The 12,918-nt window shown below is 39.6% G+C and overlaps 1 protein-coding gene across 3 annotated transcripts; it reads right to left on the bottom strand.

Annotated features, from left to right (window-relative positions):
- Nucleotides 1-1,296: 1,296 nt before the first annotated feature.
- Nucleotides 1,297-12,395, bottom strand: LOC131222943 (2-oxoglutarate-Fe(II) type oxidoreductase hxnY-like). 3 transcript variants are annotated; one of them, XM_058218200.1, is made up of 11 exons: nt 12,208-12,395; nt 10,124-10,319; nt 9,912-10,010; nt 9,361-9,412; nt 8,467-8,606; nt 8,285-8,385; nt 8,123-8,181; nt 6,711-6,767; nt 2,647-2,692; nt 1,896-1,975; nt 1,297-1,794 (listed from the first exon to the last, which is right to left on the bottom strand). In XM_058218200.1, the coding sequence occupies exons 1-11, from the start codon at nt 12,307-12,309 to the stop codon at nt 1,704-1,706; spliced, it is 1,023 nt and encodes a 340-aa protein (XP_058074183.1). In that variant the 5' UTR covers nt 12,310-12,395; the 3' UTR covers nt 1,297-1,703. The 3 variants fall into 3 exon arrangements, with proteins under 3 accessions (XP_058074183.1, XP_058074184.1, XP_058074185.1); XM_058218201.1 differs by having other exon boundaries at nt 8,485-8,606; XM_058218202.1 differs by lacking the exon at nt 12,208-12,395 and adding an exon at nt 10,418-11,106.
- Nucleotides 12,396-12,918: the final 523 nt, after the last annotated feature.

The following is a 12,918-nucleotide window of genomic DNA, read 5'->3' as shown; positions in this document are numbered from 1 at the left end:
TGTTGCTAATAACCATATCCCTATTTGGTTTCCTATCAAAATGCACAGGTTGAGTGCAACACGTCCTGACTCTTTGGAAATTTTTTTTTTTAATGTTGGGAGCATAGCTGTTTGATTGGGGTTAGATCTGAAACGTTTTATCTGATGGGCCTTGCTGCAGGTGGGGGTATCTAGAAAAAAAAAAAAAAAAAACTGACTTCATAAGTTCAACCCTTCATCATCCAACACTTTTCCTATTATCATGGACTCTGCGCAATTGATAGGATTTTCCAGTCTTGAAGATTCTTCTTTCTTTTTTTAAGTACCCGTTCATAGTGAGGCCCATCATATAAATGGTTTGGATCATTGAAACACGATCCAGCTGCCGCAGCCCTGACATAGCCAATGGCTTGGAAAAACAAACCATGGGCCGTGCATGCACAACAGGCAAGGTCTCTATTTGTCACAGGCAAGGAACTTAAAACGTCTTTAAATTTTATAAACATTGTCAACTCAGAGTTCTGTCAAAATTTATCCTTCTTTTTTTATTTAAAAAATCTTTACCCTTGTCCTGCCTAGATTTTGAGTTTCTTTTTCTTTTTCTTTTTTTTCCTGGTCCTCGAGAAATCTAAACAAGTTGAGCCCAAAAATGAGACAAATCCAAATCTCAGGTGGACCGCACCACAGGAAAACTGTTTTCATCCATCCATTTCTTTTCAGCTCATTTTAGGGCATGAAGCCAGAAATTACGAAATTCCAAATCTCAGGTGGACCACACCACAGGAAAACAGCATTGAATCAACGCCTAACATTAAAAGCTTCTTAGGACCTACTGTAATGTTTATTTGCCCTCCAACCTGTTAATAAGGTCACATAGACCTGCATGAAGGGAAAACACAAATACCAGCTTGATCTAAAACTTTTGTGGGCCCCAAAAGGTTTTCGACAGTAAGTGTTCAATCCCCAGTTTCCCGTGTTGTGGTCCACCTAAGATTCGGATCTACCTCATTTTTGAGCTCATGCCCCAAAATGATCTAACAAAATGGATGGACTGCATGGATAAAACACATACAATACATTATGGTGGAACCTACGGAGCTTTGACACCAGCTAGTTAGCATTGGAAGGGACGTGGAATTATCAAAACATCTTCGTAAATTCACAAAGCGTGATGCATTTGAACCTTGGCTTATAATAAATGGGCAGAGAAGCCTGAAAATGGACCATGAAATGGAATCATCAGCTCATCCGCATGTTTGGTACCAATTAAAAATAAAAAATAAAATAAAAAATCAGGAGAGAGAGATAGAGAAGAAGAAGAAGCAGCTTTGGACAAGATCTGCCCAATGGCCTTATATTTGAATGACCCCTCGATTTTTCAAGATGGTGTTGTTCCTGGAAAGGAATAATCACACCAACTAATTTGGAAAATAAAATAGAGACAGCTTGGCATATAATTCTACATGGATGAATTGAGTACGACCACAGCATGTGCCCCGCATTGGGATTGGAAGCCATGATCTCAATGTCGCATCCTGTACACAGGACAAGGCTCAGCCCTGCTACGCATAATTTCATATGCATACATACGTAAGAAGAGAAACCCTTCTGTATTGAACCGTATAGCCTTCTTAAAATAGGCTAAAAAGAGACTCAGGGACGACTCAACCCTAGAACTCAACTTCAGCCACTTGTAGATAGAGAATAACGGTTTGCTTCTTTCTCTAAGCTTGGTGTTTCTGGTATGTGCTCAGGTCAACGTGTGTATCGATGTACCGCTGGCTCAGGTAAGTTCCACATTTCACTGGAGGAAATCTGGTAAACATTCCCAGCAAATAACAGTTAAAAGGGAATGATGTTATAACAATAACACATTCTCTTCATGCTTCCATATATTTCAAAGCAGGACAGCTTACTTGGGGGGGTTTGTCTCTGATTTGCAAGTGGGCAAGCACTCCACAAGACACTCGTGGCTCGGTTCCACAAAGTATGCTATCTGCCGAAGGAAAAAGGGCATCAAACAACTGAGAAAGGCCATGTAACAAATGGTATTGCACCTGAACTGAAGGTTGGATCCCATCATTTTTTTTTTCAATATTGAAAGCCGCCAACCAGTGAGTGACTCAATTCAGGTCTTGCCGAGTCACATTGAGTCAACCAAGTTGGCAAGTTGACTCGACAAGTTTCATCAAGTCAGAAGTGAGTCAAGCTTATCGGTGAGTTTCGTAGTGATTCAGCTTGAAATCTAGTAGAATTGAGTTGACTGAGTTGAGTTTCAAGTCAAGTCACTGAGTTTTAGAACTTTATTGCACCAGACAAAACCTAGTTGAAGTGTGAATCTGATGGACCGAGAGATCATGCTATAAATCCAATGTGGTGAGACGACAAAGAGAACAATGTTTCCACGATGGAAAAAACAAAAACTCTTTGTGATTTAACAGCAGATTGTTTTATAATAATTTCCCACCTGACACAGAACTTAACTGAGTCAACTCAGTTTGGCCAAGCTCCTGTAATGAGTAGAAAAACTGGTTTTTGGAAAAGTTAGTGCGATCACAGAGCTGAAATGGAGCCTGACCAAACTGAGTTGAAATGGAGCTTATAACATTTGTTCACACATTTAAAAGCTGGTAATATGATAGGCACAATGATGGGTCTTGGTCTTACCGAATAGCGCTCCTGACCATCAACTACAACTCGGTGCAATGTAGACCTGCAAAGAAATGAGGAGAACACTATATTGCTCAGTTTCCAAGAAAGTGTAATTTGATCTGCAAGATATGTATAGCTTGCAACAGAAAAGCTATATGATATCACATGCCACATGAGATATGCTTAGGAACTCATATGAAAATTATTCAAGCAATTTCCACTGTTTAATAGCTTAATCTGGGAAAAAAGAAATAATAATTAGGATTAATTCACTTAAAGAAAATCCATTCATTACAGTTTTCCATCTCAATAAATTGTCACATTACATACACAACTAAGTATCAACTTCTATGTTCACTACCCAACCATAGACATGCATGAAATGATACCTATCTGAACCATAGTTCTAAAACTCGCTGACTTGCTCGAAACTGGGCCGAGTCAACTTGACTCGGCGAGATTTTGAACCTAGCATTTGTTAGGTTTTTCAAAACGCAGCAGGGAAAAAGTTTTAAAATCCAGATATAATCTTAATTAACTTAAGGATCCCTGTTTCGATATCATCATCAACTAAGCTTTATCCTAATTGATTGGGGTAGGCTACATGAATCATGTTCTGCCATTCACCTCTATCAAGGGCTAAACCTTCAATTATACCATAAGTCTTTTCTTACTACCTTCATCCATGTCCTTTCTAGCCTTTCCTTCATCCTTTTAGAGCCTTCAACTTGTACCAATTCACTCTTCACTGATGCAGTTCTTGGTCTCTGTTGCACATGAACAAACCATCTAAATCCAATTTCCCTCATCTTATTACCTACCAGTGTTAATCCTAAGCTTCCTCAAATGCATTCATTTCTAATTCCATCCTTCCACATCTTGCCACTCATCCATCTCGACATCCTCATTTCAGCTATACACTCATCCTATCAACATGTTGTTCTTTAATTACCCAACATTCTGTCCCATAAAGCATGGCTGGACTTATAGCTATCCTACAAAATTTCCCTTTCAGTTGAGTGGTACATGACACCATTTAGATCTCAACAAGTTTCCAGAAGCAAAAACCCAAGTCCTATGGCTAGGATTACCTTGATTAATGTCGCCAATAACTGAAGAATATTGATGATCTATCCTAGATGGATCGGGAGGAGAGTCATATGTCAGCTCTAAAGTAGGGTCGGGCTGATGCAAAAGAGCCGTCCAACCATGGACCCCACATGTTCCACACGTGTGATGAGGGAGAGAGATGGATCTCTCTCTTTCTACTTCTCTTCCTTTCCTTCTTTCCCTCTCTCCCAAATGACAACCAAGGGCATGGAACATCCATGACTCTCTTCCATCATCTCCCTCTAGGATAAGATCTATATTAGGAGTTGGGTTGCAGGGGTAGAGACTAGATATAGTACTTCACCACCTTACAAACTTCGGTATTGCCCTGCCGTATTGAAAGTCTGTAATCTTATCTTTACCATGCACCCTAGTTGAACAAAACCCTCCCCGCACTATGGTCACCACACTTAGCCAATATCCCACACCAGCCTAAGGCATAGATCAATAGATCTTAACCATTGGATGTTCATCAAGCCCAATTTAAAAGAAATTAATGGTTGAAACTAAAAGTTGAGGTTGAAAAACCTCGATTAACCAATAGGAAACCTTTGATGCACTGGCCAATTTTTAAAAAACATGTGATGAACAGTTGAAACCATAAGATCAGTCCATTAGTAATGTGCAGGGTAACCAAGTGGATCCCTTGTTGAATCATGTGAGCCTCAACCAGACCTTGATGCATGTACCCAACAACACCCACTTTTATTGGCCATAAGATGGCCTCATAAAGTGAGCCAAGGCACATGTCATCAAGACCTTAAACTCCTCGCATGTCCTCAAATCTGAAAATTACTCAAAGCTACTACATTCACAAGTCGATCTAGTCCACGCATGATGAGCCTCCTGATCTAGAGACTTGAACCGATCCTACCAATGTTAAGTGTTTGACAGGTCCAAACCCAAGGGTAAGACAAAGGCATACCGACTTGTCTTCGTGCTCGATGATGGAGACCTTCCATCCTTACTCGGCATCAATCCCCTCATATAGGATGATCCAAACAAACATAAGTACAAGGAAAATTCTGTTGTATCAATGGTGGTATTTGAACATAAATTTCCCTGGGAAGACCCCTCATCACATAATTGAGAGATTTCCATATAGGGAACAGTCTCTTTTCTGGTATAGTTTGCAGTAGCCATTTGATCATACAAGTTTGTCCTATAGCTTGCCAAGTGGTCATGGTTAAACATAGTACTGAGATCCATGGCCAACAACTCTCCCTTGGCCAGTGGCGTAAGTAAATCAGTCCCGAGTTTGACTTCGTCCAGACTAGACAAGACTCACTGAGTCAGCTTGACAACCCAGCAAACAAGATACGACTCGGCGTGACTTTGTTTGAGTCACCAGCCCAATCACTATCATTTAGTGGTAAAATGCAAAATGTGATCTGTGAGAATCGAACCCATGACCTTATCCCTAGAAGTGCAAGCCCATTACCAGTGACCCACAACCTTTGCTTCTCTCTCTTTTTCTTTTTTTCTTTTTTTGTGTGTGTGTTTTTCTTTTGCTATTTAATATATGTATGTTTCTAATGGTTCAAAATTTCATTACCATTTCGGATATTCTTCATTGGTATTTTATAATACCGAGTTGAGTCAACTTAAGACTGGTTTGAATCTTCGAGTTGACCCAACCCAACTGGACATCGAGACGAGTCCAGTTTTTGCGTTTTTTTAACTATGATCTGAGCCTCTAATGGAATCTCTCAGAATTTCATGATTGAGCCCATCCGCATGTTGAAGTGATAAAAGTCCCTTGATATACATTGATACACCACACTCTGACAGCTTGAGCTTTTGGAGTGAATGGTTGTTTGACATGGTATCAAAGCGGAAGATCCTATGTTTGAATCTCGAGAGCAGCAAAAATATGCCTCTCTAAAATATTATTCTCCAACGGGGGACCAGGAAAATCAGGTCCGGCTCCGGGACCGGGAAATCAAGCCCGGCCTATTTATGGTGTGAGTGTCCCTCCACCCTCGTCAGTATGTTCCCGTGCGGAGTTCCCACCCCGCACATGCGAGGGGGTGTTGAAGTGATAAAAGTCCCTTGATATACATTGATACACCACACACTGACAGCTTGAGCTTTTGGAGTGAATGGTTGTTTGACACCGCATACATCAGCACAACGTAGACTATTGTTTCAGAGCCCCACTGGATTTGCCATAAGGCAAATAATGCCCTGACCAGACAATACTTACCACCCAGTTAAAAGGACTTCAGCCTGTTAAATGTGGATCAATGTTATACTGTTTTCTTAAGCCATTGATCAGGAGGAAAAGATGACAGATCAGAGCAGCACACTGGAGGCCCGTGGATGACTGGTCTGGATCATGCTTACCTCTCTGGGTGCACTCAACTGCATGATTCTGAGGGTCCCACTAGGGGCTTCTCATAGTACCTACCGTTTCCCCGGACACATTTTACACTTACAGAGGGAAGGAGATCAATGGCTTTAGCAATGAATCCAGCTCTAAAGTTTTGAGGAAAAAGATGACTCTCGATAAAATAAGATTTCGACTAGACATCCTAGAAGGTCATCAGCTGTCCTTTGCAGACGATCTACATAAGCACAGAAGGATACAACAGAAAGTCGGAAGTCAGCATCAACTCTATAAAAGCAAGTTGTCCTAGTCAGTATATCCAGGGCTTTTTCTTTTGACCAATTTCAGTCAGTCAAACTGAACTGACTATGTGGGTGTCACGGACTGAAAAGATTCAGTATTAAGTTAACCATGCTCATTGACCATTCAAGATCACATGGTTAAAAATTAAATGTTTTCTTTGTCTGAATCTAACTCAACGAAAGTATTGAAGGCCCTAAGATAAAGTTTTTGTTAACATCTTGTAAATGGAATACAACAGTAGATGGCACCAATTAGTTGGGATAAGGCTTAGATGATGATTATTATGATATGGAATACAACAGTACCTAGCTTAACAGATGCCGAGACATAGGCGTACCTGAAAACACCATTACTCCAACGCTCGAGCATGTCCCCAAGATTTACTACAAAGGCTCTGGAAAATGAATTTCAAAAACTCAGGCAGTGATAACGGTACAACAAAAGAATACATTAGTCCTTTTGGGACGATGCAAATCTCTGAAAAAAGACAGACACTAGGAGGCAATTCATCTCTAGTGAAACTTCTTAATGAGCTAAGTATTATTAGTGATCAAACAGCTCAGAGAAACACAAGCCTTTCTATCAAAATTCAAAACCTCAAGAATAGAGCCATTCACATTCAATTTGGGTTTGTCGATTTTCTACATAGCAAGCTCAATTGCGTTTTATTCAAGTGAATTTCCATTTCAACAGTATCATGCTTCCCAGCTTCATTTCCGTTATTTCGCATTGTTTGAGCTAAATGGCACCCTGTAATTTTCTAACATAACACTACCCTCATCAAGTCTATTTCATTGCTGAGTTCAGCTCTAAAAAAATTAGCCACTGACTCAGAAAATGCCCAGTATCTGGGTTAGTCAACAAGAAAATTGGCCGCTGTAAAATTTTAATTCGAAGTCGAAAAAAAAAGAAAAAAGAATAGCAGTTCAGATCCAGTCAGAGCAATCAGATACGGGAAAAGAGAATAGAGAGGTGACTAAATAAACTATATCTGGCAGAGGAGGTGGAAGAAGAGATCAGTAGCTTCTTTTCTTAGATTCATGGAATCAAGAGAGATTTAGAGTGGACTGGGAGAGGTTACAAGGAGGTGAAGGGAGAGGAGCAAGGACAGGGTTGCAAGTTTGTTAAGAAAAAAGCGAGGGTAGGAGAGAGGAGATCAGCTTCAACTCATGATTCCAGGAATCAATGGAGATTTGCAGTTGATTGGCATGCAAGAAGAAGAACGTAGATGAGCGCGGGGAGGAACAAGGAACTCACTAAATCAATAACCTGTCACTGCATGATAAAAGATCGAGACAAAAACAGCAGACTCCAATTCCAGTTTTCACCAGTCAAAAGATTGGCTAGTTCACAGATCTTTTAACTTCAACCTTGAGGTCTCGGTTTTGACCACGCCTTATAAGTAGTTCTTGGGTTTTTCATTCGACTATCAATTTCTAAGGAATCAGTACTTGCTACTTGGTCAAGGTTATGTTTATGAACATAAACATTTGAATCAAGTAATGACCTTAAAGTCTCACTATGATACCAAGAGAGGAAACATTGAGTCCTTTGGTTTAACTTTTAACCAGATTGAAGATAGCAATCTAAGCACACAGAATAGCTGTATACATTTACACATAGGAAAACTGAATTAAGTATGCCAAAATAGGAAAAATACAATGCATGCAAAAATTTAATGACTGTTTACAAACAGCTGCAAGAAGCAGAAAAATATAAAGCTGCATTGATCGTTGCTGCAAGACTCACCCTTTTAGTGGTGCTACATACTCCCATACCTGGGGTTGAGCATCCTTATCCTTGCATATCTGTGAAGGAAATAATCAGATGCTCTACTGCAATTATCAGGGGGAAAAACAAAAAACCATGAACTATATATATAAAGGAAACTATTTTCTGCTCTAATCATACTTGAAGACCCAAAACATCATCTGTTGCCAGAAGTGTAATTAAACCATAGTCGGAATGTGCTCCAGCTCCATATATTCCATTTGCTGGATTAGAGGCTCTACCTAGATAAGGATGAAACACCCATCATTATGAAAATTATATCAAGCACAAAGCAAGGCAGCACTATAATGGAAAGGCATGACCTGTAATCTGTCTTACACCTTCATAGTGTAGCAGGCGCAAAGTTGCAATAGGCTCGCCAAGCATTTCAGGCTTATCGAAGAAATCACCATCTAGGTCAAGTGCAAGGGCGATGACCCTAGCAACTGCTTTTGCCACTCCACTGAATGTAAATAACAGGTGCATGAACAAATTAAGTGAAGAAACATAGAGGTTATGCATGAGGAATAACAACCCACAATCATTCAGAATTTGCACCTCATGCATGCCTAGCATTCCAAGAATGGATATCCAAATAAAAAAAAATAGCAAAAATAGAACTGAACAAGATTTGGGGTAAACACAAGCAGGATGGTGAAAGGATAAAAAAAATGTAGATGAATGAGAAAAGGAAATCGTTTCTTTTACAGTAAGGAGTACCTTTCAGGAAAACCCCACAAACATTGTGAAATTCATTTCCCCCTTGCAAATCCTGACATTTCACATTTCTTATTTTCCTATGTTCAATACTTCATAAATCCTATAAGTGTTGTTGTAAAAATGTGACTTTTCATATATTCATTTTTTATTTTATTTTTTGCGTCATTTCCTTCATCCATTTTTTGGTCTATGGACTATGGAAAAAACAATTGTGCTCAACTGAAAATACAAGTTGAGTTCATTTTGCCAATTACATTTGAAAGGGTGCATTTATACTAGGAAAGAATATGTATACTTATAATTTACAAATAATGTGTACTTGAGGAAATGGATGAGGAAAATGGTGGAGGAATGAATGCATAAATTTTATGAAATATGTAATAGAAGTTTGCTAGAAGCTTGAAATGAAGTGAGAAATTGGAAATGAGAGACTTAGGTATTTGCAAGGGGATGGGTTTCCAAGTAACTTTTGTTTGAACAGACACAGAGAAACTTACAGTGCCTTTTGGTGATACTTCTCCATAGTCTGCCTCCATCCAGGTAACAGATCTTTGAAACAACAAAATGTTTAAACAAGATGAATAAATCTCAGAGCAATCTGTGGACATTAATCAACTCATTTATTCATGTTTGCTTTGCTTAAGCACCTCAAAAATATCTCCCACGAAAAAAGAAAAAAAAAAAACAAATTAAAGAGTGCTCAAAGAGTGTGAACTAGCTATGGATTGGCAAATAGCTGAAAATAATAGCGATTTTGAGTGCTCAAAGAGTCATTTACAGCGTCATAGAGGCACTGATGGTTGCTGGCACTCAAACGAAAATATCAAGAAGAAACAGAGAATTATAACCATTTCTATGAAATCTCAGATGAGTTATGAAGTTAGACAATCGTGCCCTCATACCACAGCTTTTGTATCCCTAAATAATATTAGAGATTCCATGTCATTCATTTTCCAATAGTGCAATGAAATAAGACTTATGGATGTCTAAAAACCTCTAGTGTTACATTTTGAATGATTAAAAGATAAGAATCACTTCAGCAAAATACCTGCAGAAGGCCACACATTTGGTCCATAAAATGGTTTTTCTGCTTGTGGATCATTTTCTGGCACTTCAACACCAATGTAGTATCCTTCTTTGTAATCTCCTAAAATAAAAACGAGAATGAAATTCAGACACTAAAAATAAAAAGAGAAACCTAAACAAGTTAAGCAACCAAAACTAATAGTAACATTACATGAGACAGTTTATAAAACCCACCATGCACTTGATTATCAGGATCGAGAATCTCATCTAATACAGGTGTATAACCCCGATGCTTCTCATTCCTAAGAACCTTCATTTTCTCTTCTGTTGGTAAATCGAAAAACCTCTTACTTTGGGCAAAAACCTCATCCATGAATTCCTGGCTGATGCCATGATTGATGACGTAGAAAAAGCCACAATCAAGGCATGCCTGACGCACAGATGCACAAGAGAAAGCATAACATGATGAGCCAACAAATACAACATAACATAGAAAAAATTGCAAAGAAGAAAGAGACAAAAGATCACCTGCAAAAATACAAACCACTGACTAATTCCAGAACTGACTCCAAACAGATATGTGTGACCTATATATCTATCTCCCAAATGGTTGATGGGGGTAAAGCCTGAATGTTTGAATTCATGAATCCCTCAAAGAAGCTCTTAAAACATACTTATAAACAGAATATGGCCATCGTTTTAGAAAAAGAGAAATGCTCACATACAGGCATTGCATGGTAACTTTCACACATAGCCCCATCTTTCCTGCCAATGTGTCACGTGAAGGATACCCAGGCTTTGCAGAACTTGGGTCACGCCATCAGGTCACCTATTGTAAAAAATCAGGGTAGTCCACTCATCATGCGGGCCACACCATTGAAATCAATGGACAGCTGATGGTCTGACACATCTTACAGATGCCACCCACCAATTCAATTGATCAGCCTGATTTTTTTGCCAGGTGATTTCATAGTACCACATATTGCATGGCTTGGATTTCCTACACAGGATGTGTTCACTGGGAAATATGGGGGTGTATAGGGAAATTATAGCACTGTCAATGGGCTGGGCCCTCGCCTATCAAAATTTTGAACGGGGTTGCACCTCCAAATTATTTCATCTTATGGTTTGAAGTGCAAACAGTGTGAACTAATTTTCCTGAAGATTTGAACCATATTCTTGGAATTCACAAAAACTAGGGGCATGGCATGTGCAGTGAGTGGAGAGAGGAAAGGAGAGGGTGGGTGGAGCAATTGAGACCTCTTCTTCTTCTTCTTCTTCTTCTTCTTCTTCTTCTTCTTCTTCTTTTCTTTCTTTTTTTTTTTTTTGGTGAAATCCCAATTGTATGTTGGAGAACAACACAGTTTTAAATCACCAAAATACCATACTTTTTGTAAATCTCTTCCCACGTCCTACGAATATCAAGGTTCCCCTCTCCGGTAAAACACATTGCAGAGGTAAAATTGTCACCCGCCACTTGCATTATATGTAGTATAGATGAGACCAAGCTAAACTGTACTAACCAAGGTTCTGTTTGGATGCAATATTAAATTGAAGAGTAGCTTTCAGTTTATTGAAGTGAAATGACCAAATTGAAATCTACTCTAATAGAATGCCCATAGAGGATCTGGACTTGAAATTGCAAATGTGTTAGTATCAAACGGGACTCAAAAGAAACGAAACTGCCGGTTGGGAGCTACTTCATCATGAAAAATAGGAAGAGCTCATTTCATTTTCTCTTGATTAAACCCGAATACTCACAATTCATTGGTTCATCCAAATTCAAGAACAAGACATCAATACATCAATCCAGAAAAAAAAAAAAAGAGCCAATTGAGAATAGAAGCATTATATCCTCGATCATGCAATCCACACTGATCAGATGGTTCCTAATGCCGTGAACCTAGCTCAAAACGATCAGACGGTTCCTATCATCCAATCATAGCCTGGAAACGAACACACAAAAACAAATGCAAAGCAAGTGAATTGCAAATATTCATGTCAGGATCAAACCGTTAGGATCGTCCAATCAGTGTGTTTATAAGCAGACTCCATGGTAGCACATCCTCGTGAACGGTCCAGGTATCATCGACGTACATAAAAGTCGCATGCAGCTCAAAGGAATTGATCGAAGTTGAAGGAAAACAGAGAGAGAGAGAGAGAGAGAGAGAGAGAGAGAGAGAGAGACTGCAGAAATGAAACCCTAATCCCTCTGCTCTGTTCCAATTTCAAACCTGAGCCGCGAAGAAATCACGAAGGAAAAAGAACAAAAAAATTGCGAAGAAGCAGAATCGAAGAAGAAAAGACGGGACTTGCACCTGCTTGAGAAGGGAAACGGATTTTCGGATGTCGGAATCGGAGAGATCGATGCAATTCAAGGCCGAGATTCTCGAACTGGCGGGAAAACATGCATCCGCCATGAATATCGGTGGAAAGATGGGAATAGTAGCTTTTGGCGAATTTAAGATGTGGAAACGGGAAATTGCATATGTACGTTCTACACAAGGTCTCTGTATATGTAGGCTAGGCTGTCGAGCCCACATGCGTGAAGATGGCACGTGTTTGACTCTGGCCGTATATGAGGTGGACCGCACGTTGAGATGACGTGGGGAAGGGGATAGGGTGGGCGGTGGGCCAACCCTGTAGGAAAGGAACAGATGGTTTGAAATGTACGCGGATTGCGTCCTACCCTGGAGCTTTGAGTGGCCACCGTGATGTATGGGTCTTATCCACACCATCCATTCAATTTTTCGTATCATTTTACGGTATTAGCCCAAAAATGAGGCAGATCCAAGGTTCAAGTGAACTACACAATGGGAATTAAACTCTTGCCGTTGAAAGCTTCTCGGGGGCCACAGAAGTTCTGGATGGATCTGATATTTTTGTTTTCTCTTCATCATGTCTATATAACTTTAAGAAGAGGTTATATGGCAAATAAACATAACGGTGGGCCCTAGAAAAGTTTCAACAGTGAGAATCATTATCACCGTTGCTTCCTGTGGTGTGCTCCACTTGAGCCTGTACATGCC

The sequence above is a fragment of the Magnolia sinica genome, chromosome 13, assembly GCF_029962835.1.
Source record: "Magnolia sinica isolate HGM2019 chromosome 13, MsV1, whole genome shotgun sequence".
NCBI classification, from domain to species: Eukaryota; Viridiplantae; Streptophyta; class Magnoliopsida; order Magnoliales; family Magnoliaceae; genus Magnolia; species Magnolia sinica.
Note: the sequence above shows the minus strand (reverse complement) of the source record. Positions and strands in the feature narration are given on the sequence as shown.

What these genes read in the sequence shown, in the direction of transcription:
- LOC131222943 (XM_058218200.1), bottom strand. Translation starts at nt 12,309, where the DNA reads ATGGCGGATGCATGTTTTCCCGCCAGTTCGAGAATCTCGGCCTTGAAT. An exon ending in TGGAGTAATGGTGTTTTCAG is followed by an intron (nt 2,693 to 6,710) that starts GTACGCCTATGT and finishes ATTTCTTTGCAG; the next exon opens with GTCTACATTGCACCGAGTTG. An exon ending in ATGGTCAGGAGCGCTATTCG is followed by an intron (nt 1,976 to 2,646) that starts GTAAGACCAAGA and finishes TTCCTTCGGCAG; the next exon opens with ATAGCATACTTTGTGGAACC.